Source organism: Astyanax mexicanus, chromosome 8, assembly GCF_023375975.1.
Source record: "Astyanax mexicanus isolate ESR-SI-001 chromosome 8, AstMex3_surface, whole genome shotgun sequence".
In the NCBI taxonomy this organism is placed as follows: domain Eukaryota; kingdom Metazoa; phylum Chordata; class Actinopteri; order Characiformes; family Acestrorhamphidae; genus Astyanax; species Astyanax mexicanus.
The window spans coordinates 26844273-26865478 of record NC_064415.1 but is presented as its reverse complement, the minus strand read 5'-3'; the positions used below and the strand labels follow the sequence as shown (position 1 = coordinate 26865478).

The 21206-nt window shown below is 36.4% G+C and overlaps 1 protein-coding gene across 3 annotated transcripts in view; it reads left to right on the top strand.

Moving 5' to 3' along the window:
- The window catches only part of kcnip4a (potassium voltage-gated channel interacting protein 4a), a 261287-nt gene that overhangs the window by 118720 nt on the left and 121361 nt on the right, over positions 1 to 21206 (top strand). Inside the window, exon 1 of one of the 3 annotated variants that reach the window (XM_049482711.1) lies at positions 6161 to 7628. The exons of the other annotated variants lie outside the window; for them this stretch is intronic. Within the exon in view, the coding sequence (XP_049338668.1) occupies positions 7571 to 7628 (58 nt within the window). The 5' untranslated portion in view covers positions 6161 to 7570. Of the gene's footprint in view, positions 1 to 6160; positions 7629 to 21206 lie in introns of those variants that run through there. 3 annotated transcript variants of the gene reach the window in all.

The following is a 21206-nucleotide window of genomic DNA, read 5'->3' as shown; positions in this document are numbered from 1 at the left end:
AGAAGCCGTGAAGCGGTGGTGTTTGGCAGTAAAAATTTGGGATGAACACTTAAAAAAAAATCCAAGGTGAAGACTTAAAATACAAAAGCACAACAATGCATCATGGATTTAATGTTGACAGACTGTTGACAGTCCACTGAAGAGCATCTAATGTGCTGCTGATGTTCACCATCAACAGCATTTCAATAGTGTCAGTTTGATGTCAGTGTCAGAGATTTTTACATTGAAGATTTAAGTGTATAAAGGAAAAGTGTTTGATCAGGATTAAAGCTCTCGTGTTCACGTGGGTTTGAGATTTTCTGCAAGCTGCTACACAATTAACTCCAATATTGACACTTCTATGAACATTTTCTGGTTCTTGAATCTGTAATGAATTCAAGACATGTGTCTTTGTCCTTCTCTTTAATTGTATTCAGTTAGTATTGGCATATATTTAATACCTGCTCATATATAATTGGACATGCTGTGTAAAGGAAGAGTTAGAGAGCAGACTGCAGCAGATCCATCATGGTACCTTATAATGAGCTTCAGAAGGGACCCTCCCTCTTCTACTTCAGTAGAGACCCCTCCATACATTTAAAAATAACTGCTGGCTTGGATGTACACCTCTCTGGGGGAACAAAACTTGTTGCAGAATAATGTACAAAATTTACATGCAGTAGAACATGTGTAGGTTCTTCTTTTTTTTTTTTACTTCAATAAAACACTAGGTAAAAAAAAAAAATCAAGCTCCTTTGTGGCCAAATTGTGCTTATTTAGTTGAATGCTGCAGCCAGAAGTCACCCAATGTTTTCTGTAAAGATATGCTCGCAATATTTCACAGATTTGTGGATGAGGTTTGGAACACGCTGGTTGTGTTTCCATCTGTTCCTAATGTGTTTTGGATCTGGATTGTATGCATGTATTTTGATCGGATTCTGTTTACACTTGTTAATAAAAATCTTTCCCCAGTCTGACCAAATACAATTACCAGCATATAAAAAAAAATCTGTCCTGATCCAAGAGACCATGAAGAGTTTACCATGAACCATGGGGTTTTACAACGCAGAGGAATAGATGGTGCTCACATTTCTTTAAAATGGCTATTTTTTTAATTAATTTATTTATTTTAAATGTACCCTCATTATTTGTAAGTCGCTTTGGATAAAATCATCCACTAAATGCAATGTAATTTAAAAGCTGTATTAGAAAATGTAAAAGACAACAGACAAACCCCCACACAGCTCTCATCAACCAGTAAATGTGGGATAAGATCAATTGAGCAAAAGAGAGAGAAGCCAAGATCCTCAGCACACACATCAAAACTTTTAGTAATATTGTTCTACAACAGATTTATTTCCACTTCCCTGACAGAACCCAATCACCAAAAAAAAAAAATGTTTTACGTCTAAAATGGCTCTGCCTGGCGTTTAGCTCTGTATTTTTTTTTTTTTTTTTTTTGTAATTCAGTTAGTGTTAATGTTCCATAAGACAACACTGAAAATTGTGAATTATGTTAAGAATAAACGGAATTCAGTTTGAAGAGGTTAAAAGTAGTATGTGGGCATGTATATGCAGTAAGCATCTGGGCATCTCTTGGCTTTTAGTGTTTGATAGTTTTGTTAGCCTGGTAACTAGTTTCCAATGAGGAGAGGAAAGAAAGAAGAAGGGAAAAAAAAAAGGCGCCAAACCTGAAGCACCAAAAGTCTTAAATTCTATTCTGACCATTTTTAATTTTTATTTTTTTTGTTTTACATGGGCAGGAGCCATGTACATTGTTACATCCCATTTTTTGTCTAGGGGGTTGTGGGATCAATAACATGGCATTTTTAATAAAAAACAAATAAAAATCAGGTAAAAGACATGAGGTTAAAGAGCTTTATTTACAACCAAACAAGTGAAAACAGTCACACATTCTAAAAACAGCTGCATTCTCAATTACCACACTGGATAGCACCAAAGAAATGAACAAAGCAAAAAAACATAAAACATTAAAACTTTACTACAAAGTTATCTTTAGCTAGCTAAAAAAAAATAAAAAAATAAAAAATCCAACACCACTACAAATCCCTGGCAAGTAACCAAAATACATTAGGTGGTGCTGCTGTGCTCTAACCTACATGGTGTGAAATGCATAGGGGGGAAAAAAAAAAACTTTCTTACCTGTCTGAAACCCCATGTGGCACAACAAACAAACCTCTTATAAACGAAACTAAAGAACTTAAATCAAAGCACTTCTCTAAAACAGAGAAAACACACATTAAAACCAGCTTATGAAACATGCAGGTAAATACCCAACTAAGTATTCTTGACATAAGAGATTTAAAAACACACCATACTTCACAATTCCCATTTCTCTCTGTCTCCCTCAGGCAGCCATGTTGGATTCTACATTTAAATGGTAGGCTTCTCCCTCAATACTTCAGGCAGGACTGCTATTGGTCAGCAGGAGGTGGAGTCAGCAGTATTTCCTGTAGACGGGAGAGCCACGAAGAGAGAGACAAACACTCAAAAAAACTAAAACAAAATGATTTCATGTAACACATTTTATCAGAGATTATCAGTGCTTTTAATCTCTATTCTAATCTTAATGCACAGATCATGTACTCCCATGTTAGAAAAAAAAAATTGAAAACATTTTATCTTCTGTATAATAGGTGACAAAAATAACATTAGCTTTTGTTAATCCTGTGTCCAGACTCTATAAAATAAAAAAATACAGTCATTCAAGGAATGACAAGGCATTTCGCAATGCATGGCACACATACTTCATAGTGTTCATACCCTCTCCTGTGAGAATAAGTCATACATTTCTGTCAATGTCCTTAACTGAAATTACATAATTTTCTTAGAAATCTAAGCTTACTGTTCATAAACAGAAGCGCTTTACTTGCCAAAATAAACAGTTTTCAGGAGAGAAGTCTGTGTAGATTAACGTCCAGCTCACCATATAATCTGGTGTGCCTTATAATGCGAAAAATACGGTACATTATTTCACCTCATAATATACAAATAATTCTTTCCAAATAGACCTTTAGCTGATTGAATTCTTCTGGAGTCAGAGAAAAAGTAACCTTTATAAAATCTCAACACACCTCACTGAGTTTCTTTTGGAAAAGGTGTTTGTTGATGTCTGTCTCATTAATCTGTGTGTATGTCTTAAAACTTTAAAAGGTTTTATCTCAATATCTCAATTACTTTTCACTGTAAATCCATGCCTGGTAAATGCTGGCTCTGGCAGGATCTGGACTGAGAGCATAAAGCAGCATGAATGATCCACTTCTTTCATATTGTGTTTGAAGGGCTGCTGACAGAACCAGAACAGGCGACTGTGTAAAAAAAAGCTGAAAAAGCACAATAAATATGTGTGTTGGAATTTCTCTTACTGTGTGATGCTTTTGATGGCTTCAAATAAAGTTTGCTGATACTGATAATCCTGAGTTTATATAAGGATTTGTATAATACATATACAAGTGCCACCTTTTCACTCCTGAATGTAAAAACTGGAATCTTGAGTATCTGCAAAGTAATTTATCTGAAATATTTTACCAAACTGATAAAACTGTGGCTTGTCAACATTTGGAAATCTGCCAGTATAGTTTCTGGAGGTCCATAGCAGCGGTCGCCACAGTGTTTTATCATATATCAAAAACATATGCCGTCACATTAATGTCAAAAGTCGAGGGCACAAAAATACAGGTGAAAAAAATTAACCAGCGTGTTTTAACATTTTGCATGTGTAAATTAACTTCTCGTGAGCATAAATTTGAAACTAGCGCGCAAAAAAAAGGTAATCGTGTGTGCACTGGAGAAAATGTTGCTCTCGAGCTTCATTTTCTCCTCTCGGGTGCTTTTTTTCTTCGCCCGCTGTGTGAGTTACCTGCAGCAGCAGTTTGTGCTCGACTGAGTGTTTTGCGCTCGAGTTTTGAAAGGGGTGATTTTGACAGTTTGGGGGCGGGGTCAGGGTGGCCTCCCTCAGCGAACGCTATTGGCTGATATTCCCGGGGTTCATGATGGACAGCCTACCTCCCCAAGCCGGAGGAGGGCAGAGAAAGAAGGACTTGTCGTGATTTGTAGTGAGCACAGAACAAATTCAGAATTCAGAAAGTTTTCAGATTTGCTAATTCTGTGTATTTTTGCACATATTCTATTTGTTTAATCTGAATTACATGATTCTGTTTGCGTTCTCAGCATTGTGGAGTGCCCTACATTAGGACATTAGGGCTCTCGAGTTTTACAGTCAATTCAGAGATTTTGTTGAGAAGGGTAGGTGCAGTATTGGCGAGGGCAGAGGTGGAAAAAGTACTGAAAAATTGTAATTAAGTAAAAGTACCCATCTAAAAATCTACTCGAGTAAAAGTAAAAAAGTACTCAATTTAAAATATACTTTGAGTAAAAGTTACATAGTTACTTTTATTTACAGTCATATGAAAAAGTTTGGGCACCCCTATTAATCTTAATAATTTTTAGTTCTAAATATTTGGGTGTTTGCAACAGCCATTTCAGTTTGATATATCTAATAACTGATGGACACAGTAATAAAATGAGGTTTATTGTACTAACAGAAAATGTGCAATATGCATAAAACCAAAATTTGACCGGTGCAAAAGTATGGGCACCCTTATCATTTTATTGATTTAAATAAATAAAAGTAAATAACTACTTTTTACTGACTTACTGAAGCACAAAATTGATTTTTTAACCTCATTGAGCTTTGAACTTCATAGCCAGGTGTATCCAATCATGAGAAAAGGTATTTAAGGTGGCCAATTGCAAGTTGTTCTCCTATTTGAATCTCCTCTGAAGAGTGGCATCATGGGCTCATCAAAACAACTCTCAAATGATCTAAAAACAAAGATTGTTCAACATAGTTGTTCAGGGGAAGGATACAAAAAGTTGTCTCAGAGATTTAACCTGTCAGTTTCCACTGTGAGAAACATAGAAAGGAAATGGTAGACCACAGGGACAGTTCTTGTTAAGCCCAGAAGTGGCAGGCCAAGAAAAATATCAGAAAGGCAGAGAAGAAGAATGGTGAGAACAGTCAAGGACAATCCACAGACCACCTCCAAAGAGCTGCAGCATCATCTTGCTGCAGATGGTGTCACTGTGCATCGGTCAACAATACACTTTGCACAAGGAGAAGCTGTATGGGAGAGTGATGCGAAAGCAAGCATGCCACAAACAGAGTCGCCTGAGGTGTGCTTTTGAGAGTTGTTTTGATGAGCCCATGATGCCACTCTTCAAAGGAGATTCAAATAGGAGAACAACTTGCAATTGGCCACCTTAAATACCTTTTCTCATGATTGGATACACCTGGCTATGAAATTTAAAGCCAAATCAATTTTGTCAGTAAAGTCAGTAAAAATTAGTTAGGAGTATTCAAATCAATAAAATGATAAGGGTGCCTATACTTTTGCACCAGTCAAATTTTGGTTTAATGCATATTGCACATTTGCTGTTAGTACAATAAACCTCATTTCAATCCTGAAATATTACTGTGTCCATCAGTTATTAGATATATCAAACTGAAATGGCTGTTGTAAACACCCAAATATTTAGGTCTAAAATTAATTAAGATTGATAGGGGTGCCCAAACATTTTCATATGACTGTATTTGATGTAAAAAAGTACAACAAGTCATAAATTAAATAATTATTAAATTAAATAATTTGGACCTTTCAGGCAGTTTTTGTTCAGACCACCCCATTAAACATTTTTAAGAACAAGAGGCATAGGTGTCTATTAGGCATTTTTTTTCTTTACTGTTAAAAAGTTAAAAAAGTTAAGGTCATATAGGTGACTATAAACCAAATTTTTATATTTTTACAGTTTATTATTATTTTTTAACTTGCCATTGCTGTGCTTTAACTGTTATTTACATGTTTTTTTTTAACATTCAAGCAGATTGTTTAATGTTCCCAATAAAAACAAAAGGAGTTATAATGAAAACATGAAAACATACAAAAAATAAACATGTGCAGTGCTGTAAAGAAGCACATATCGATGTGTAGCATAACTCGACAAAACACCGGTTCCCCTGAGCCGCTCGCACAGACCCCAGTATACACAGCTGATTCGCACATCGTCTCTCTCGCTAACCATAATAAACAGTGCTGGGAAAAGTTCAGCTGTGCTGCCATGGAGAACAAAACTAATTTTTTTTTTTATTCAGACAATTATTTTTTTTTGTCCCCAGCATTTTATTTTTTACTCAGTAACGGTGAGATTTCAATGTAGTGAAGTAAAATACTTTAGTCAAAATGTACTTAAGTAAAAGAAAAATGACTTATTTTAAAAACTACTTAAAAAATTACAAATTACTAATAAAATCTACTCAATTAAAATAATGTGAGTAAATGTAATTAGTTACTTTCCACCTCTGGGCGAGGGGTATCAGTGCACAGGGGTGTGGAGTGTGGTTATAAATGGTGTTGAAATTAGTTAACATTATAAAATGGAGACAATATTCCAATATCTTAACATCAGCTCTCATTATTATCGTGATGCAAGTACCGATTTCCATCAGCACAAGGCGTCTGTGAGCTGATGTATTGGAACCGAGTCGCTGCGATTTCCTACGAGCACACTGTGATGCTACTCAGCAAAGCTGCATCAGCAGCAGTTTGAAAAGAGGCGGTGGCAGCAGCTGATTGGGTTACTGACCACTAACCCTTTTGTAACTTAGTTTTTTTAACTGTTGTCTTGATTGTTAAGCTCAGTGGTTTAGTCATTTTAGCCTGGGCAGAGACTCCAGCACTTTTCTGATTGAATTTCCATTTTCCACTTTAATGCAACCTTCACACATTTCTATTAGGAGAAACGGCTGAGCAGAATTGCAAATTGTTGGTTGTCAGATATTGAAAAGCGCTGATTTGAATGATACGGCTCTCATTGCTTTAAAGCTCTCAGGTTGAGGAATTGCTTTATGAATTATGAATTTTATGCAATGTGGATGAGGCTTGCTTCTACATGATGACTGTTGGTAATTTGAACTAGTGCTCTTGTCGGAGTGTTATTTATTATCAGCCTTTCTGTAATGTGTCAGGACTGGACAGTTTGAAAGCAGCCTGTGTAATCACAGCTAGTGGCTCTCTCTAGTATCCCTTTCTCACTCACCCTCCTCCTCCTCCTGCTCCTCCTTGTTCTCATGCTGCTTCGCTTCCCCTCCCTCTCGCGCTTCTGAAAGAACAGAGATACGCTACAACAGCGTGCAACAGTCAGCGCTAACTGAGAGCGCACACAGGTCCATTTATCTACTTCTTCAAGTCAACCAAAGTTAGAGGAGCGTTCCGTGAGAGGAAAACAAAGCTTCATCATTTTGTCAAAAGTTTGGAGCACATTGCAGCTTTCTTCCAGTGTCCGTCTGTCCCAGTCCATCCCAGCACATCTCTGCGTATCTCAGCGTTTCCCAGTGAGGGTGGAAAGGGAAAGGACTCGTTTAATCTCTTCTTGTGAGGAAGGTACAGGTTTTCAGAAGCAAAATACACTCCAGCAGGACTTCTGAAGGACTGAGCTCAGCAGAGAAAGAGAAATAGGGGAAGCAAGAGACAGAGAACGAGAGAGAGAGGGAAAAAGAGAGAGAAGTGGTAAAATGGGCGCACTAATGGTCATCTTCTCTCTCCAGCCGAAACAAAAGAGAAAAAGGAGAGGTAGGTGATTTTAAAGCTTGTTTCTCATCCTGATGAACAAATAGAGCAAAAAGCTGATGTTTATTTTAGTTTCTTTTACAGATTTATAAATTCAGCTCTTTGTAGTGTTGTATATCAACACCATTTCAGTAACATGTGGGTTTTTATGATAATATTTTTAAGACGAGGTCAATAAAATGACACATATGATGTAATTCAGCACTGCAGTGGTGACACACGGTTGTTTTAAGTACAGTGGTCACTTCAATCAGCTCTCTAGCTGAAGAACCCTCTGAAGTAACTGGAACTCCAGGTGACTCTACTTTGAAGAACAGCTTTCATCTTCCTTCTGTTTCACATCTGTTTGTTCACATCTGTCTGTTTTTTGTTGGTTTGTTGTTTGTATTTTCCCTTATTTCTCTTGTTACGTTATGTTATGTCTTTATATTTTTTATCTCGCTTTTCTTTTGCTTCTTTTTTTTTTTTTTTTTGTTAGCTTTTTGCTGGTTTTGCTTCATGTTTGTCCAATTATCTCTTCTTGACCATCTATCTCATCTGGCCCTGTCACTATAAATTCTAATACGTTTTACGTCATGTAATTGTTACGGTTCATTGTACAAAATATGGAAACAACTTCACTTATTTTTGCTGAGCTCAATTTTACCTGTTGTGTTTACCATAAACGCATAAAATACTTTATAAACAGACTGTTCTGAAATATTTTTGAACAGTTTTTAAAATTTAACAGTGTTTTAAAATAGTACTACCATATTACTAATACATTACTGCTATAAATGTCATATCTGGCATATCTTAAAATTACCTTAATTTTCCCTATTTTGCCAATGTTAATAATTTGAGGTACAGAATAATGTCCAAAAATGTGATAATCATGACAGCCCTACATCCACATGAGGTTGAAGAATGTCAAAGCCAGCATTTAATAGAAAGAAGTGAAGGTTAGAGATTCCCATCGCTGACCCATTAGTGACATTCTGCTGGTTTTTATGCAAATTCGTCATGAAATATGGTGCCAGGTCAGCAGGCTGTGAAATGAAGTGTTATTCACCTTCACTTAACTCCATATAAGTGTGACTCAGCTCACTCCACAAGCTCCAGACATTTGCTCTATAGAATTTAATGCAGTGCCTTTACTGCGCTGAAGTGGCCAGATCAGTCGCTCCATATAGAGTGACTTTAAGAAGATTCTTCATTGCATATTTATCCTTCCTTTCATTTAGGAGTCATAGTGCTATTGAATATGATGTGTGCTGAAAAAGAGCTGGATAAGTGCTGAAGCTTCTGTTTAGCATCTGTTCTTAGTTTATCACAGTTATGGAGATACATTGTGTTTTACATTTTCTGACTTACTGTCAGTTGCACTGCACAAACATTGCTATTATTTTTGTGTGCAGTGCAGAGTATTGTGATATGTAAAGATAGTGGATATTTTTGGGGAGAGGATTTTTTTTTACTGGTTTTGCTTTTTGTTTGTCCACTCATCTCTTCTTAATCATATATCTCTGGTCCTCGGGTACAAATCTGGTCCTGTCACAATAATTACAGTACCTTGGCATATTGTCAGTTAGGGCTACACAACATTGCTATTATTTTTTGTGTGCAATGTGTATTTTGCGATATCAAAAGATGTCGGATGTTTTGCTAGATTTTCCCAGCATTAGATGATTTAGAATGTTGTGATATTAATAATTAACTGCTTTCATCCAAGACCAGAGCAAAGTAAATTATTTGGGGGTAGTTATACTCTGCCTCTAGTAAATATGTCATGACAAAAAAAATATTAAACTGCATGTCCTGCAGTGTGATATTACAATTGGCTACAAATGAAAATTTAAATAATGCACTGTTGAATGCAAAACTACAATAAAATGAATTATTTGGGAGAGGATGCACAGTTCTGAAAAAAATGCAGAAACCACTTTAGTTTCTGAATCAGTTTCTGTAATTTTGCTATTTGTAGGTATATGTTTGAGTAAAATAAACATTGTTGTTTTATTCTAAAAATACGGACAAAAAAAAATCAGTCATTTAGAGCATTTATTTGCAGGACATGAGAAATGGCTGAAATAACAAAAAAATGCAGATCTTTCAGATCTCAAACATTCAAATTTATAAAGATTTACGAGTTCAGAAAAATAGTTTGGTGGAATACCCTGTTTTTTAATTACTGTTTTATGCATCTTGGCATGTTCTCCTCCACCAGTCTTACACGCTGCTTTTGGATAACTTTATGCCTTTACTCCTGGTGCAAAAATTCAAGCAGTTCAGCTTGGTTTGATGGCTTGTGATCATCCATCTCCCTCTTGATTATATTCCAGAGGTTTTCAATTTGGTAAAATCAAAGAAGCTCATCATTTTTAAATGGTCCCTTATTTTTTCCAGAGCTTTTCCAGAGCTATCTTAAAATACAAATGAGAATTGTGCAGAAAAGCAGCAGAAACATTTGTTTCCCTTAAAAAGCATTGCATGTCCTGGAATGTGACTACTGCACATGTCTAAATTTTGACGAGTGAAAACTAATTCTAACTTAATTTATAAATTATTGTGCAGTGAATCTGGGAGTTACTTCATGGTTTTTTTCTGTGAAGTTTCTGTTTTGGAAATATGATTTTTTTGCAAGACAGCATTGATTTACACCTATCTATTATAGTATTCTACTTATTATTGACTATTTCTAGTCTGTTATTATTGATAGCATTATTATTAGCAGTAGCAGTAGTAATATAAATAGTAGTACTGTTTTCAAATAGTGTTTTAAAAAAAACAAACATAAAACATTATATAAAGGAAATCCAGTGTCATGTGTTCAGTTAAGGGAAAGCAAGACATCACAAACAGAAGACTAATTAAGTCTATAATAGTGTTCTGTACTCTGTGTTGACTGTCATTTGGAGACTATGTCTATATGCACAGCTATATTTAGTGTCTCATTTCTAACCTATATTTTATGGATGTTTTGTGGAACAGGTTGAGAGTAAAATGAATGGGTGAGCTTAGTCCCTCCCCAAGCAATAGATCATAGAGGAGACAGTTTTGTGCAGTGTAAGCAGAAACGGGGGAACCCAGTTTTCACAGCAGGCTTTGTGTTGGCCGTGCAGTCTCGGCTTCTTTCACCTAACTTTGGTTTAACTGAGTTTTTTTTTTTTTTTTTGGGAGTCATTTTCAAAGTCATCTTAAACAGTGAAACCCAAGAGTCGCTGAATGTGTGTCATGAACAGTGCAGCATTTCAATCTGTTACACTGTATTAGTTTATTCACACTTTTAATTAGAAACTGGCAGACCGATCAACACAATGAATATCTCTATTAAATTTGAATGACTTTAGAATCTGCTGTTCAAATCATTCTTGAAGGAATACTATTAGAATTGAATTATAAGGACAATATAAATGCTGCTATAATATCTTTACTGTCACTGTCATAACAAAACTGTTCATAACATAAGACATAATATTCCTTTATTATTCCTACGGTGACGAACGTCACAGTGTTGCAGCGGCAAAGGGATAGCAAGACACACAGACATTGGAAAAGGTGACAATGAAACTATAGTGCTGTGAAAAAGTATTTGATCCCTTACAGATTTTTTTTTTTGCTTTATTAATCATCAAAGATAACCTTAGTAAATATTAAAAGCAAGGGAAACAATCAATTAAACCAATCTAGCCCTGTGTGAAAAAGTGTTTACCCCCTAAAGCTAATAACTTGGTTGTGCCACTCTTGGCGGCAACAACTGCAACCAAGCTTTACCAATAACTGGAAATGAGTCTTTAACATATCTGTGAAAGAATTTTGGTCCACTCTTCTCTGCAGAATTGTTTTAATTCAGACACATTAGATGTTTTTTTGAGCATGAACAACCTGTTAAAGATCATGGCACAGCATTTCAATCAGACTTTGACTAGGCCACTCTATAACCTTCATTTCTTTTTTTAAGCCATTCAGAATTGGACTTGCTGGTGTGCTTCAGGTCACTGTCCTGCCGCAGAACCAAAGTACGCCTGAGCCTAAAATCACAAACTAATAGCTGCACATTTTCCCTTAGGATTTTCTGGTAGAGAGCAGAATTCATGGTTCCTTCAATTACAGCAAGTTGCTGTAATCAAAGCTGTCCCAGACTATTACACTACCACCACCATGTTTTAATTTCAATATGGTATTTTTGTGAAATTGTTTTACTTTTACGCCAAAAAATTCCAAAAACAGTTCCAAAGCTAGCTTTTCCCCCTAAATTAAATCAGCAAAAAAGCTGCTTTTTGTTTGATACTCTGAAAAAAAAATGTAGGTACGGCAAAAAGCAACAACAAAACAAATCTGTAAGTTCAAATACTTTTTCATGGCACTGTAAGTATCAGAATATATACATTATAAATAATAAAGTATTAGTATAGTGTGTGTGTATGTGGTGTTACTGGGAGTTCTGCTGGTTGTACTGGGAGCAGTGTTAGTTGTACAGTCTAACTGCTGCAGAAAGCAAGGACCTGTAGGTAATGTTTCTTCACATACTTGAGGTGAAGCAGCTGGTCACTAGAGTCCTTTGTCTCTAGAATGATGACTTTATTGGAGGACGATAAAAAGTTATCTTGTAATGTAAGTTAAAGAAAAGAGTTCATTTTAGACCATTTCTGTTTCATTTGTTACAAAATATTCTCATAATGTAAAAGAAGCTGGCAAGTTGTGTTCAAAATAATAAATATAAAAAGAGAGATGAGGTTTTGATGTTGACAGGAATGTCAGCTCTATTGTATTATTCAGACATCGGCTCACCAGCTGTGTGTTTTTTTTTTTTTACTTTTCACTTTCATATGCAAATCAGTCAGCATATATTTATTATCTAAAATCATAGTGATGAATTTGAACGGTAGTAGAGGAAATTATGTGAGCGTAAAGAGTTGGCTGATGATAAATATTTACAGTACCAAAAGTTTTATCAAAAGTTAGGACACACCTTCTCATTCAATGTTTTTCTTTTTTGTTGTATTATTTTCTACATTGTAGATTAATATTAAAAGCATCTAAGCAATTAAGGGACATATATGGAATGACATAATAAACATAATATCCTCCACAATCCACTGACCTAAACCTAACTGAGATGGTGATTTGGGATGAGCTGGAGCTTCACAGCCTGAAGGAAAAGCAGCAATTATTGTTCAGCACGTCCAGTAACTATTCCAGGTGACTCTACCTAAACATCAGAAAATCATATTTAAAAAAGACATTTAGGAAATTATTATTCACATGCTTTGTAACATGAAACATTATAACTGTCAGTCCTGATGCTGTCAGCCTGCTTGCTCTGGTCTCTGAACCTGTCACTCAAAACTCCGTTTCCCAGCATTCACTCATGCTGGATCTTTCTTACACTACAGATCATGTGATGCTACAGCGTTCCCACTCTCTGAGCTATTGATTGTTGTCACTCGTTATCCCCTGTATAAATACCCCTCAGTCCTTTCTGAGTATTGAATTTAGTTTTCCTTGCTCTTCTACACTGCGATGCAGACCCTTTTCGTATTTTGACTCATCTTTTACCTGCTCCCTTTAATTGCTGGCTTCTTAGTGTATGATCCTGGATTTCCTGACTGTTCTCTGATATGTTGGTTTCTATTGCTGCAATTTTGTTACTGCCCATGCCCCTCACTACCCTTGTAAGCCTAGCTCTTTAATAATAAACTTTGTGATATATGCGTATCTGCAAGTGTCTGTCCTGAGTTTGGCCTGTGTGACAGTAACATAGTGTATCTAAATTCTGTAACTATAAAAATACAAATAATATATATATATATATATATATATATATATATATAAACATGTCGTATATCAGCAGCTTTAACACCTGGATCAGAACATGTTTATACATATAGAAAACAAGAATTCTTACCTTTTAACTAAAGTCATATTGAATTTAGTTCAAGTTTTCCAGAACTGCCAAAAAGTTCAAAATCCAAAAATAGAGCTAGAATAATAATAATAATAATTTATGTCAGAAATGTTTGATCTCACACAGAGGCATAAAAACAAGCTTGTTCATGTCACAGATGAAAATTGCGAGAAAGTAATCAAAGTTGTTGAGAGAACACATCAGATGAGTGCATCCACTTGGCTTTGATGAATGCCCTCGCATTCGCTTTCAGGAACACTGAATAATACCTGATATTCTCTCTCCCTGCCCGTCACACATCCATCTGGAGAGCCCCCGTGTTTCAGTAGTGCCTCTCCTGCAGCACGATCACGCCATCCCAGTACATCAGAGCAAACACGCTGATGCATTTCAAGTGCACTATGCGGGACACAGTCATAGCTCATAAAGGAGTGCTGCTGATCAAGAGCTCTTCAGCACTTTGCAGGCTACTGTGTCAGCTGCCACTTCATTTGTGCTTCAGTTCGGCCCTAAAATCGGGGAGAGCGAGTGGGAGCCGAGAGCACCGTGCACTTCATGGTGTCGTGCTCAGGCACATAAAGCAGGAGTTGAGCTCCTCTGAGTCAGGGGCGCTTGCTTTCCCCTCGCTGTGGCCGCTAATTGATTTTGTTTCCCTTGTCACTTGCTGAGGAAGCAGTCGGGCCGTGCTTCTGGCCGGGGTTCAGTTTTGGCCCGTCTGGTGTTTACACTGATAAACAGGGCAAACAGAACAAGCACGACGACTCGCTGACCACTACAGAGAGAGCAGCTGTCGCTGAGCCCAGGGTAGCGACTACACACATGTCTCAGTGTCCAGTCAGCAGAACAGCCATACGCCACACCCAGATATACAACTTAAGAAAATCAGTATATCATGCTCAGGCAGCAGTGTTCTATTTGCTGTACTAACCTCTTGACTCTAAAATGTAAGATTTTCTTACTTCTTTTTTGACATAATATTTATAGATGAATTACGTTATAGCATACTGTACTTTGTTAGCATTTTGAATTATGCAATGACTTATCGTAATTCTGGTATCAAAGTTTAGAATCAACATTAATATTTGCTATTTACATGCAAAGAAATGCAGTAGTTCATAAGTTGTAACAGTACGGTCAAAAAGCCAGGAACCACTGGTGGTTATGCAGAGTTTAAAAATTTTAATATTCGAAGTAAAATATAAAGGAGAGTCTGCAATGATATGGAAGTCAGTCTATAGTCTATAATTTGTGAAATCATGGTCTTTATCTGAATTATAACCACATAAAAATACATTATTTTTGTACATTTATAAATATATATATTATAAATTATAAATAAATTAACGAAATACAGACACATTCTCATGCCCCATGCCAACCAATTATGAACAATTCTCCCTTCATCTAAAAGTATGATTACCTATGCCTAATTACGCTGTTTTTAAGTTTAATTTTATCTTTGCAAAGTATTGCCAACCCTGTCATTGCATGTTCTATTTCTGTCTGTATTGACCTGGTTGTAATTAACTTGGTTTTCTGTTTTTTGACTAATAGAGGGCTGTCAGTTAGGAACATCCTCTAAATCAGTGTTTCTTAACCCAGGTCCTGGAGGCTGGTCACTGCTGTGCACCTTTTAGTGTTCTCCCTGCTCCCAACACTCATGATTCAGCTACTTAGCTCATTGACAAAGAACAGGGTAGCGGATCTCCAGGACCACGGTTGAGAAACATATTTTAAGAATATTAAGAACAGTGCCAGACTGTTCTTATATAGTGAGACTTGAAAATACTGTTACCTGTAAAAAAAAACCAAAAAAAAAAAAAAAACGTGAAAACCTTAAAATTAGCAGCCCTCTAAACACGAGCTCTATCATTAAACCAGGGGTGTTTTTAACAAGTTGAAAATTCCGTAAAGCTTTGCCTCAGACCTCCAGTCTCAGTTGCTTCATCTTAACATGCTGTCTGCCTGAAATCATGGTTATTACAGTCACACAGAAGAGTGACACATCTAGCACAGTCACATTTTGTTCAGTTTGGGTATTGATGCATGCTATAAAGAAGACCTTCAGTAGCACCAACCTGAGAGAAGGTGGTGTCCAGCACAAGGGTAAAAAAAGCTCCATAACAATTGTTTAGTAAATTATTTCTGTAAAGAAATGAAAAAGCACACAGGTTTCACACCTCAGTGTAAGGGATAACATACCCACAAAGCCTTGTTAGCCTGTTCCAAATGTGTGACCAACAGGTGAGTCATAAAGAGGACCCATCCTGTCTCGACTGCACCCCAGACTTTTGAACTGACTTTTGTTCTGTTGGGTGCTGGAGAGAGCTTTACTATTGATTATTGAGAATGTCCACCTGACAGCTTGCGTGAGCCAACTACTTTGTTCAACATGTTGTCGAACATGGATCATTTTATTGGAATTTCAAGACATAGAAATCCATTAATAAGACTGGAGCGTGCCAATCATCTCTTATCATTTTACTCCGAATTTGTAAATTTGTCTTGAAGGACAGATCTCTTGAAAAGTTGTTTGGTGTAAGGCCAGCGTAAGTTAAACAATCCATACGAGGCTATACAGAAAAGAATACATCAGTTCATTAGCATTTAAATTGAAGAGCCACTAGAAAGGTAAGGGCCCTTATAGAGCTTCTGTCACTAGACTGTTTTAATTCAAGTCACTGAGAGTTTACTTTGTAGAATTAATGACCAGGGTCTCCATGGACTTCAGTGAGAAGACTTGAAATTGCAAGCTTTGGACCTGTATTCATAAGTGATGCTTCTAAAGCAGCACTAAATGTACTCCTTCAAATAGATGAACCAGGACACACTTACATGTTCTTTTATTAAGCAAGAATTAATTAATATTACTGCAGATGTTTTTCTTGGTAGAGAGGTGTAAAAAGCAGATTTGCAAAGATCCATGTTTAGAATTCTAATGACAAAGCCAACGATCAAAGTGGCAGGAGAAAATGTTGGATAAGTCTCAAAGCCCTGGTTTTGGGCCTCAGCCCTGCACATTTTAGAGCTTTTACTGCATTAAAACACCAATTTTATCTTAAAAAAACGAGCTGGTTATCACTAAAAAGTACAGTGCAGTGGGCCTTCAGGACCAGGGTTGAGATATACTGCCATAGACTGTATATACTGTAAGAGTGGATTAGAAGAATAGAGTGGTTTAAAAGTAAAGTCAAAACATTATTTACGCCCTCTGGTGTCTGATTATACTACAACTTTCAACCCTGCCAAATCCCATTATAATGGCTGGACAAGACATGCACAGATAATAATACGATGGTTTATTGACAAATACTGCAGTACAGGGAATAGTCAAAACATTCAGGATCGATACTAGTATAAAGCAGTAATGGAGAATAAACATACCCTAAATGGGAAACTGTCCAAAGGTCATACACAAGAAGGCAGTATCAGGAGCTAGGCAGAATCGAGGTCGGAAAACAAAACAAATTCAGACAAGGTAAGCAATGTCACAGGGTAGGCAAAAATCAAGGTTGGAAAACAAAATAAGATCATTCTCGCAAAGGTAAACACAGGCAATGGGATAAACGTGTTGTATGTGAAAAACCAAAAACAACAGGTTTGTGTAGTGTGAGGGTGTATTTATATGGTTGTGAACAGGTGAACTCAATATTCCGTCTGGTGCCTTCTGGGTAACGTAGTCCAGAGACTGGAGATCGCAAGCAGAGCTGAGTGTGGGAGAGACAGATGCGCTTTTGGTGCCAGGCATGGCATGTAAGTACTGGTAAACTAAAATTAAAATGTGTCATTAAGCTGGTTATCAACTGTGGGCAAATTGATGGACAGCTAATACTGACTGTCTGATATCATGAACTGACAGGTATTTAAAGACAGGAAATTATTAATTAAATGTTTTGTGCTATACTGTCTAAAAATGGTGAGTTGCACATTGAATTACATTCAATATTCAGTGACAAAATGACAAAAAATTTAAAATTGTTTGAAAAAATGTAATTAAATTGAAGTTTAAAACAAATCTACATGTCAAAATTAACTCCAGAATTGTCATTTTTTACTGAAAATAGCAAGAATGGACATCATTCACCTGCCGTGTCTGATAATTAAAACTTATTAGAAGCTCTTTTTTTTACCGTGGTCAGCATAAATGACTGATAAAATGACTGGATAATGCAAATTTATATACTAGACATGTATGACCTGTTTTATTATTTATACATTTTCTGTTTATACAAATAGCTGTAGGTGTATGTTTAAATTAGAAAAGTTTGAACCGATCTGGGTTGCTCTGTATTAGAGATGTTGACTGTTATCCACTTGAGGGCAGCAAAATCCTGTCTAGCCACATCTGTTACCTCAGCCTGTGATCCATATTTACTCTTCCTCTGTCTGTGACTGACATCTCTCTTGGTGTTAGAGACATTTTCAGATTATACATATTACTATAGAATAACATAAAAAATACAATAATTATGTCTTATGTACACCTATCAAGCATAACATTATGAAAAGAAAATTCATACAGTAAATGACAGTTTAAGGATGTTCCCGTAAAAATCTAGAACGTCTTGGGACGCACTAGGAAAACAGCTGCCACCTGTATGTTAACAGTAACAATTTTTGTACCAGGAGTGGCATAAAGTTATCCAAAAGCAGTGTGTAAGACTGGTGGAGGAGAACATATCAAGATGCATGAAAACTGTGATTAAAAACCAGGGTAATTCCACCAAATATTGATTTCGGAATTCTTAAAACTTTATGAATATGAAATTGTTTTCTTTGCATTATTTGACGTCTGAAAGCTCTGCATCTTTTTTGTTATTTCAGCCATTTCTCATTTTCTGCAAATAAATGCTCTAAATGACAATATTTTTATTTGGAATTTGGGAGAAATGTTGTCTGTAGTTCATAGAATAAAACAACAATGTTTATTTTACTCAAACATAAACCTATAAATAGCAAAATCAGAGAAACTGATTCAGAAACTAAAGTGGTGTCTTAATTTTTTCAGAGCTGTATGGTTATTGTAAATAATAATTACAGTATTCTAATGTAATTAATTATGCCAAAACTTACTCTAAAAAGCTGTAATACTCTGCAGTTAATTAACAGTAAACCTCTACTCTTATTATACAGTAATATGCTACAATTTCCACAACATTTTTACAGTGCATTCAGGCTTACATTTATCACTCATATAACATCAGAATGACAGTTGGCATTGTTTTACCTGTAGTTACAGAATACTAAGCCTGAGGATGTTGTAAAAATACATGTTCAGGGTTTAATTCAGAGAATATTCTTGTTCATAATTTCCTGCTAAAATAATAAACACCTCCATTTAGTGGTGGAGTTTAAGGGCTCTAGAGATACAGTAACAGGAACTACATGCATTAACCACATTGTGTTCTAGGCTGTTGGGAACTTCCAGCACAAATGCAGGAACAAATGGAGGACATTAATTACGTTTAACGTCCATGCCTGCAGATGCGTTCATCAAGCGTTAAGAATTCAATGCTAAGCTAATTAAGCTACACAGGGAAGGCTGAATAATTGCCGTTGTCCTGTTCTTCTAAATGGTTGTGCTGTGCTTCAAAACACTATAAAGAAAATGGATGATGTTGTTTTGCTTGTATCAAATTACGGGAAACTAAATGTAATTAATTCCAGAACATCAGAGTAAATATGGTGTTGGGAAGCTACAGTCGTCCTCTATGGTTAACGTCAGATATTCTCTGTGTCTCTGAGGTTCTCAGTGGTTATAGAGAGTAATGCCTTTAGGAAAATGCTATTACTGTGTCACTGCATGCACTGCCTGTACGAATAATAATGATTGGGCATGACCAAGTTGTATATGATGAATATAAAATGGTAAAATTGAAAGTAAATCATTGCCAAGTCATTTTATTGAGTCTTTAAAACTGAATCAGTGTGTCTTTGCTATTCTAATGGCCTGGAAAAGTACACCTTGCGCAGCTTGAAACACACAAAAGACATGAACTAATTCTCCTAATTAATTGTGGGTGTATTTTGGGTGGAACATGAAGTTAACCAATCAGTGTGTCACTTGCCATTCCCTCTAAGAGTCAGGTGTGCTCTTACCTTGGCAGTAATGTTATTTTTAGTTTGTCGTTGATGTAAAAGTTGGGTTTGTGCACTGCTGCTTGGTCTTGAGCTCAGGGTGCATCTGCGTAGCCAAGACAGCACTGAACGACTGTTGACGTCTGTTTACAAACACGGCCTAGCCATGTGGATGGAGGCCATGCGGTTACCACGCAGTTACTTCGCTTCATGTGCTTGTAAACGCACGTGTTAAAAGCTGTACACCTCAGTCCAGCACAGTTTTGTGCAGATATTGATAGTATTGATATGGTATTGTTATCCAGGATACCACCATACCATAGGAGGACAGGCTGGTCATCTCACACCAACAGAAAAAGAAAATACCATGACTTGATTGCAAACCCTTTTTCCATCGAAGTAGACTTGCAAAAGCTTGGCTTGGAGCCGAAGCACTTAAAGAAAGCCACCAGGGAAATAGGCCAGGCACCAGAGACCAGTTCAAGATGGTTTAAAAAAGAAAAAAATTGGTTAAAAATGAGAAGATACATAAAAAAGCAAATTTTAGAAACAGACAGTTAACAGTCACCAGCCAGTTAAATGCTAAAGATAAGAAAAGCCTTGTTTCTCCAGAAGGATAATGAACACATTCTAAACACACCTCTAAACAATAATGGGTTAAAAAGCCATTTTCTTTTTTATCATGAAGATATAAAAACAATTAGCTTGATAAGCTAATCACAAATGCTTTTTTTATTCAAGGATGCCTACATTTTGCATGAAGATGTCAAACTAATATTTGCTTTTTTATTATTTTAAAACTGTAAAAATGCAGAAACAAATATTGTAACCAATATTGTATTGTCTAAGCAAAACCTGTGGACATAGAAAATATTACACCTGTCAGATTTAAAAAAGCATTTTAAACAAAACTAAATAAATAAAAAAAAGCATTACCTGTAGCTTCTTTAAGAGAAACAAACACAAACACTGGCTAATCACGGCATTGACCTCTGTGCCTTGTGCTTGTGGCTAGTGATGTTAGGGCACTATCCATTACCCTTTATTTGTAGCAGCTGAGCTCAATCTAAATATAGCTAAGGGCCCTGATAGTAGGCTTTGTGTGGCTGGACGGTGCAATCACTCAGGACAATTGTGTGTGCGTGTGCGTGTGCGTGTGTGTGAGTGGTGGAGCTGAGACATGTTGGGCTGCTTTCTCACCTGTGTGTAGAGACGGGGGAGTGTGAATGAAAGGCTCACACATGAGGATATGTTCCATTTTTAGATACACTGAGCTACATATAAACACCTTTGGCTTCTTTTACTTTGCACTCTTATGCCATGCTCTTACCTAACCCTGGCCAGTGGATTGCCAAATGCAGATCAAGATCTTCAGTAGATAGGAAATAACAGAAAATATCATACTGTGTTTAACATGCACGTGCAGATGACTGTTAAACCATAGAGAGGGTAATTAAATTCAATGGGAGTACTTAATGATGACAATCAAAACCTGGTTGAGCTAATCTGTAATCCCTGCTTGTCTTCCTATTTGCACATCATGACTGATGATGGAAATTGCTCTAGGAAAAATGTGAAGGGGAAAAAAACAAGGCTTTTTATGCTTTTATTAGAAT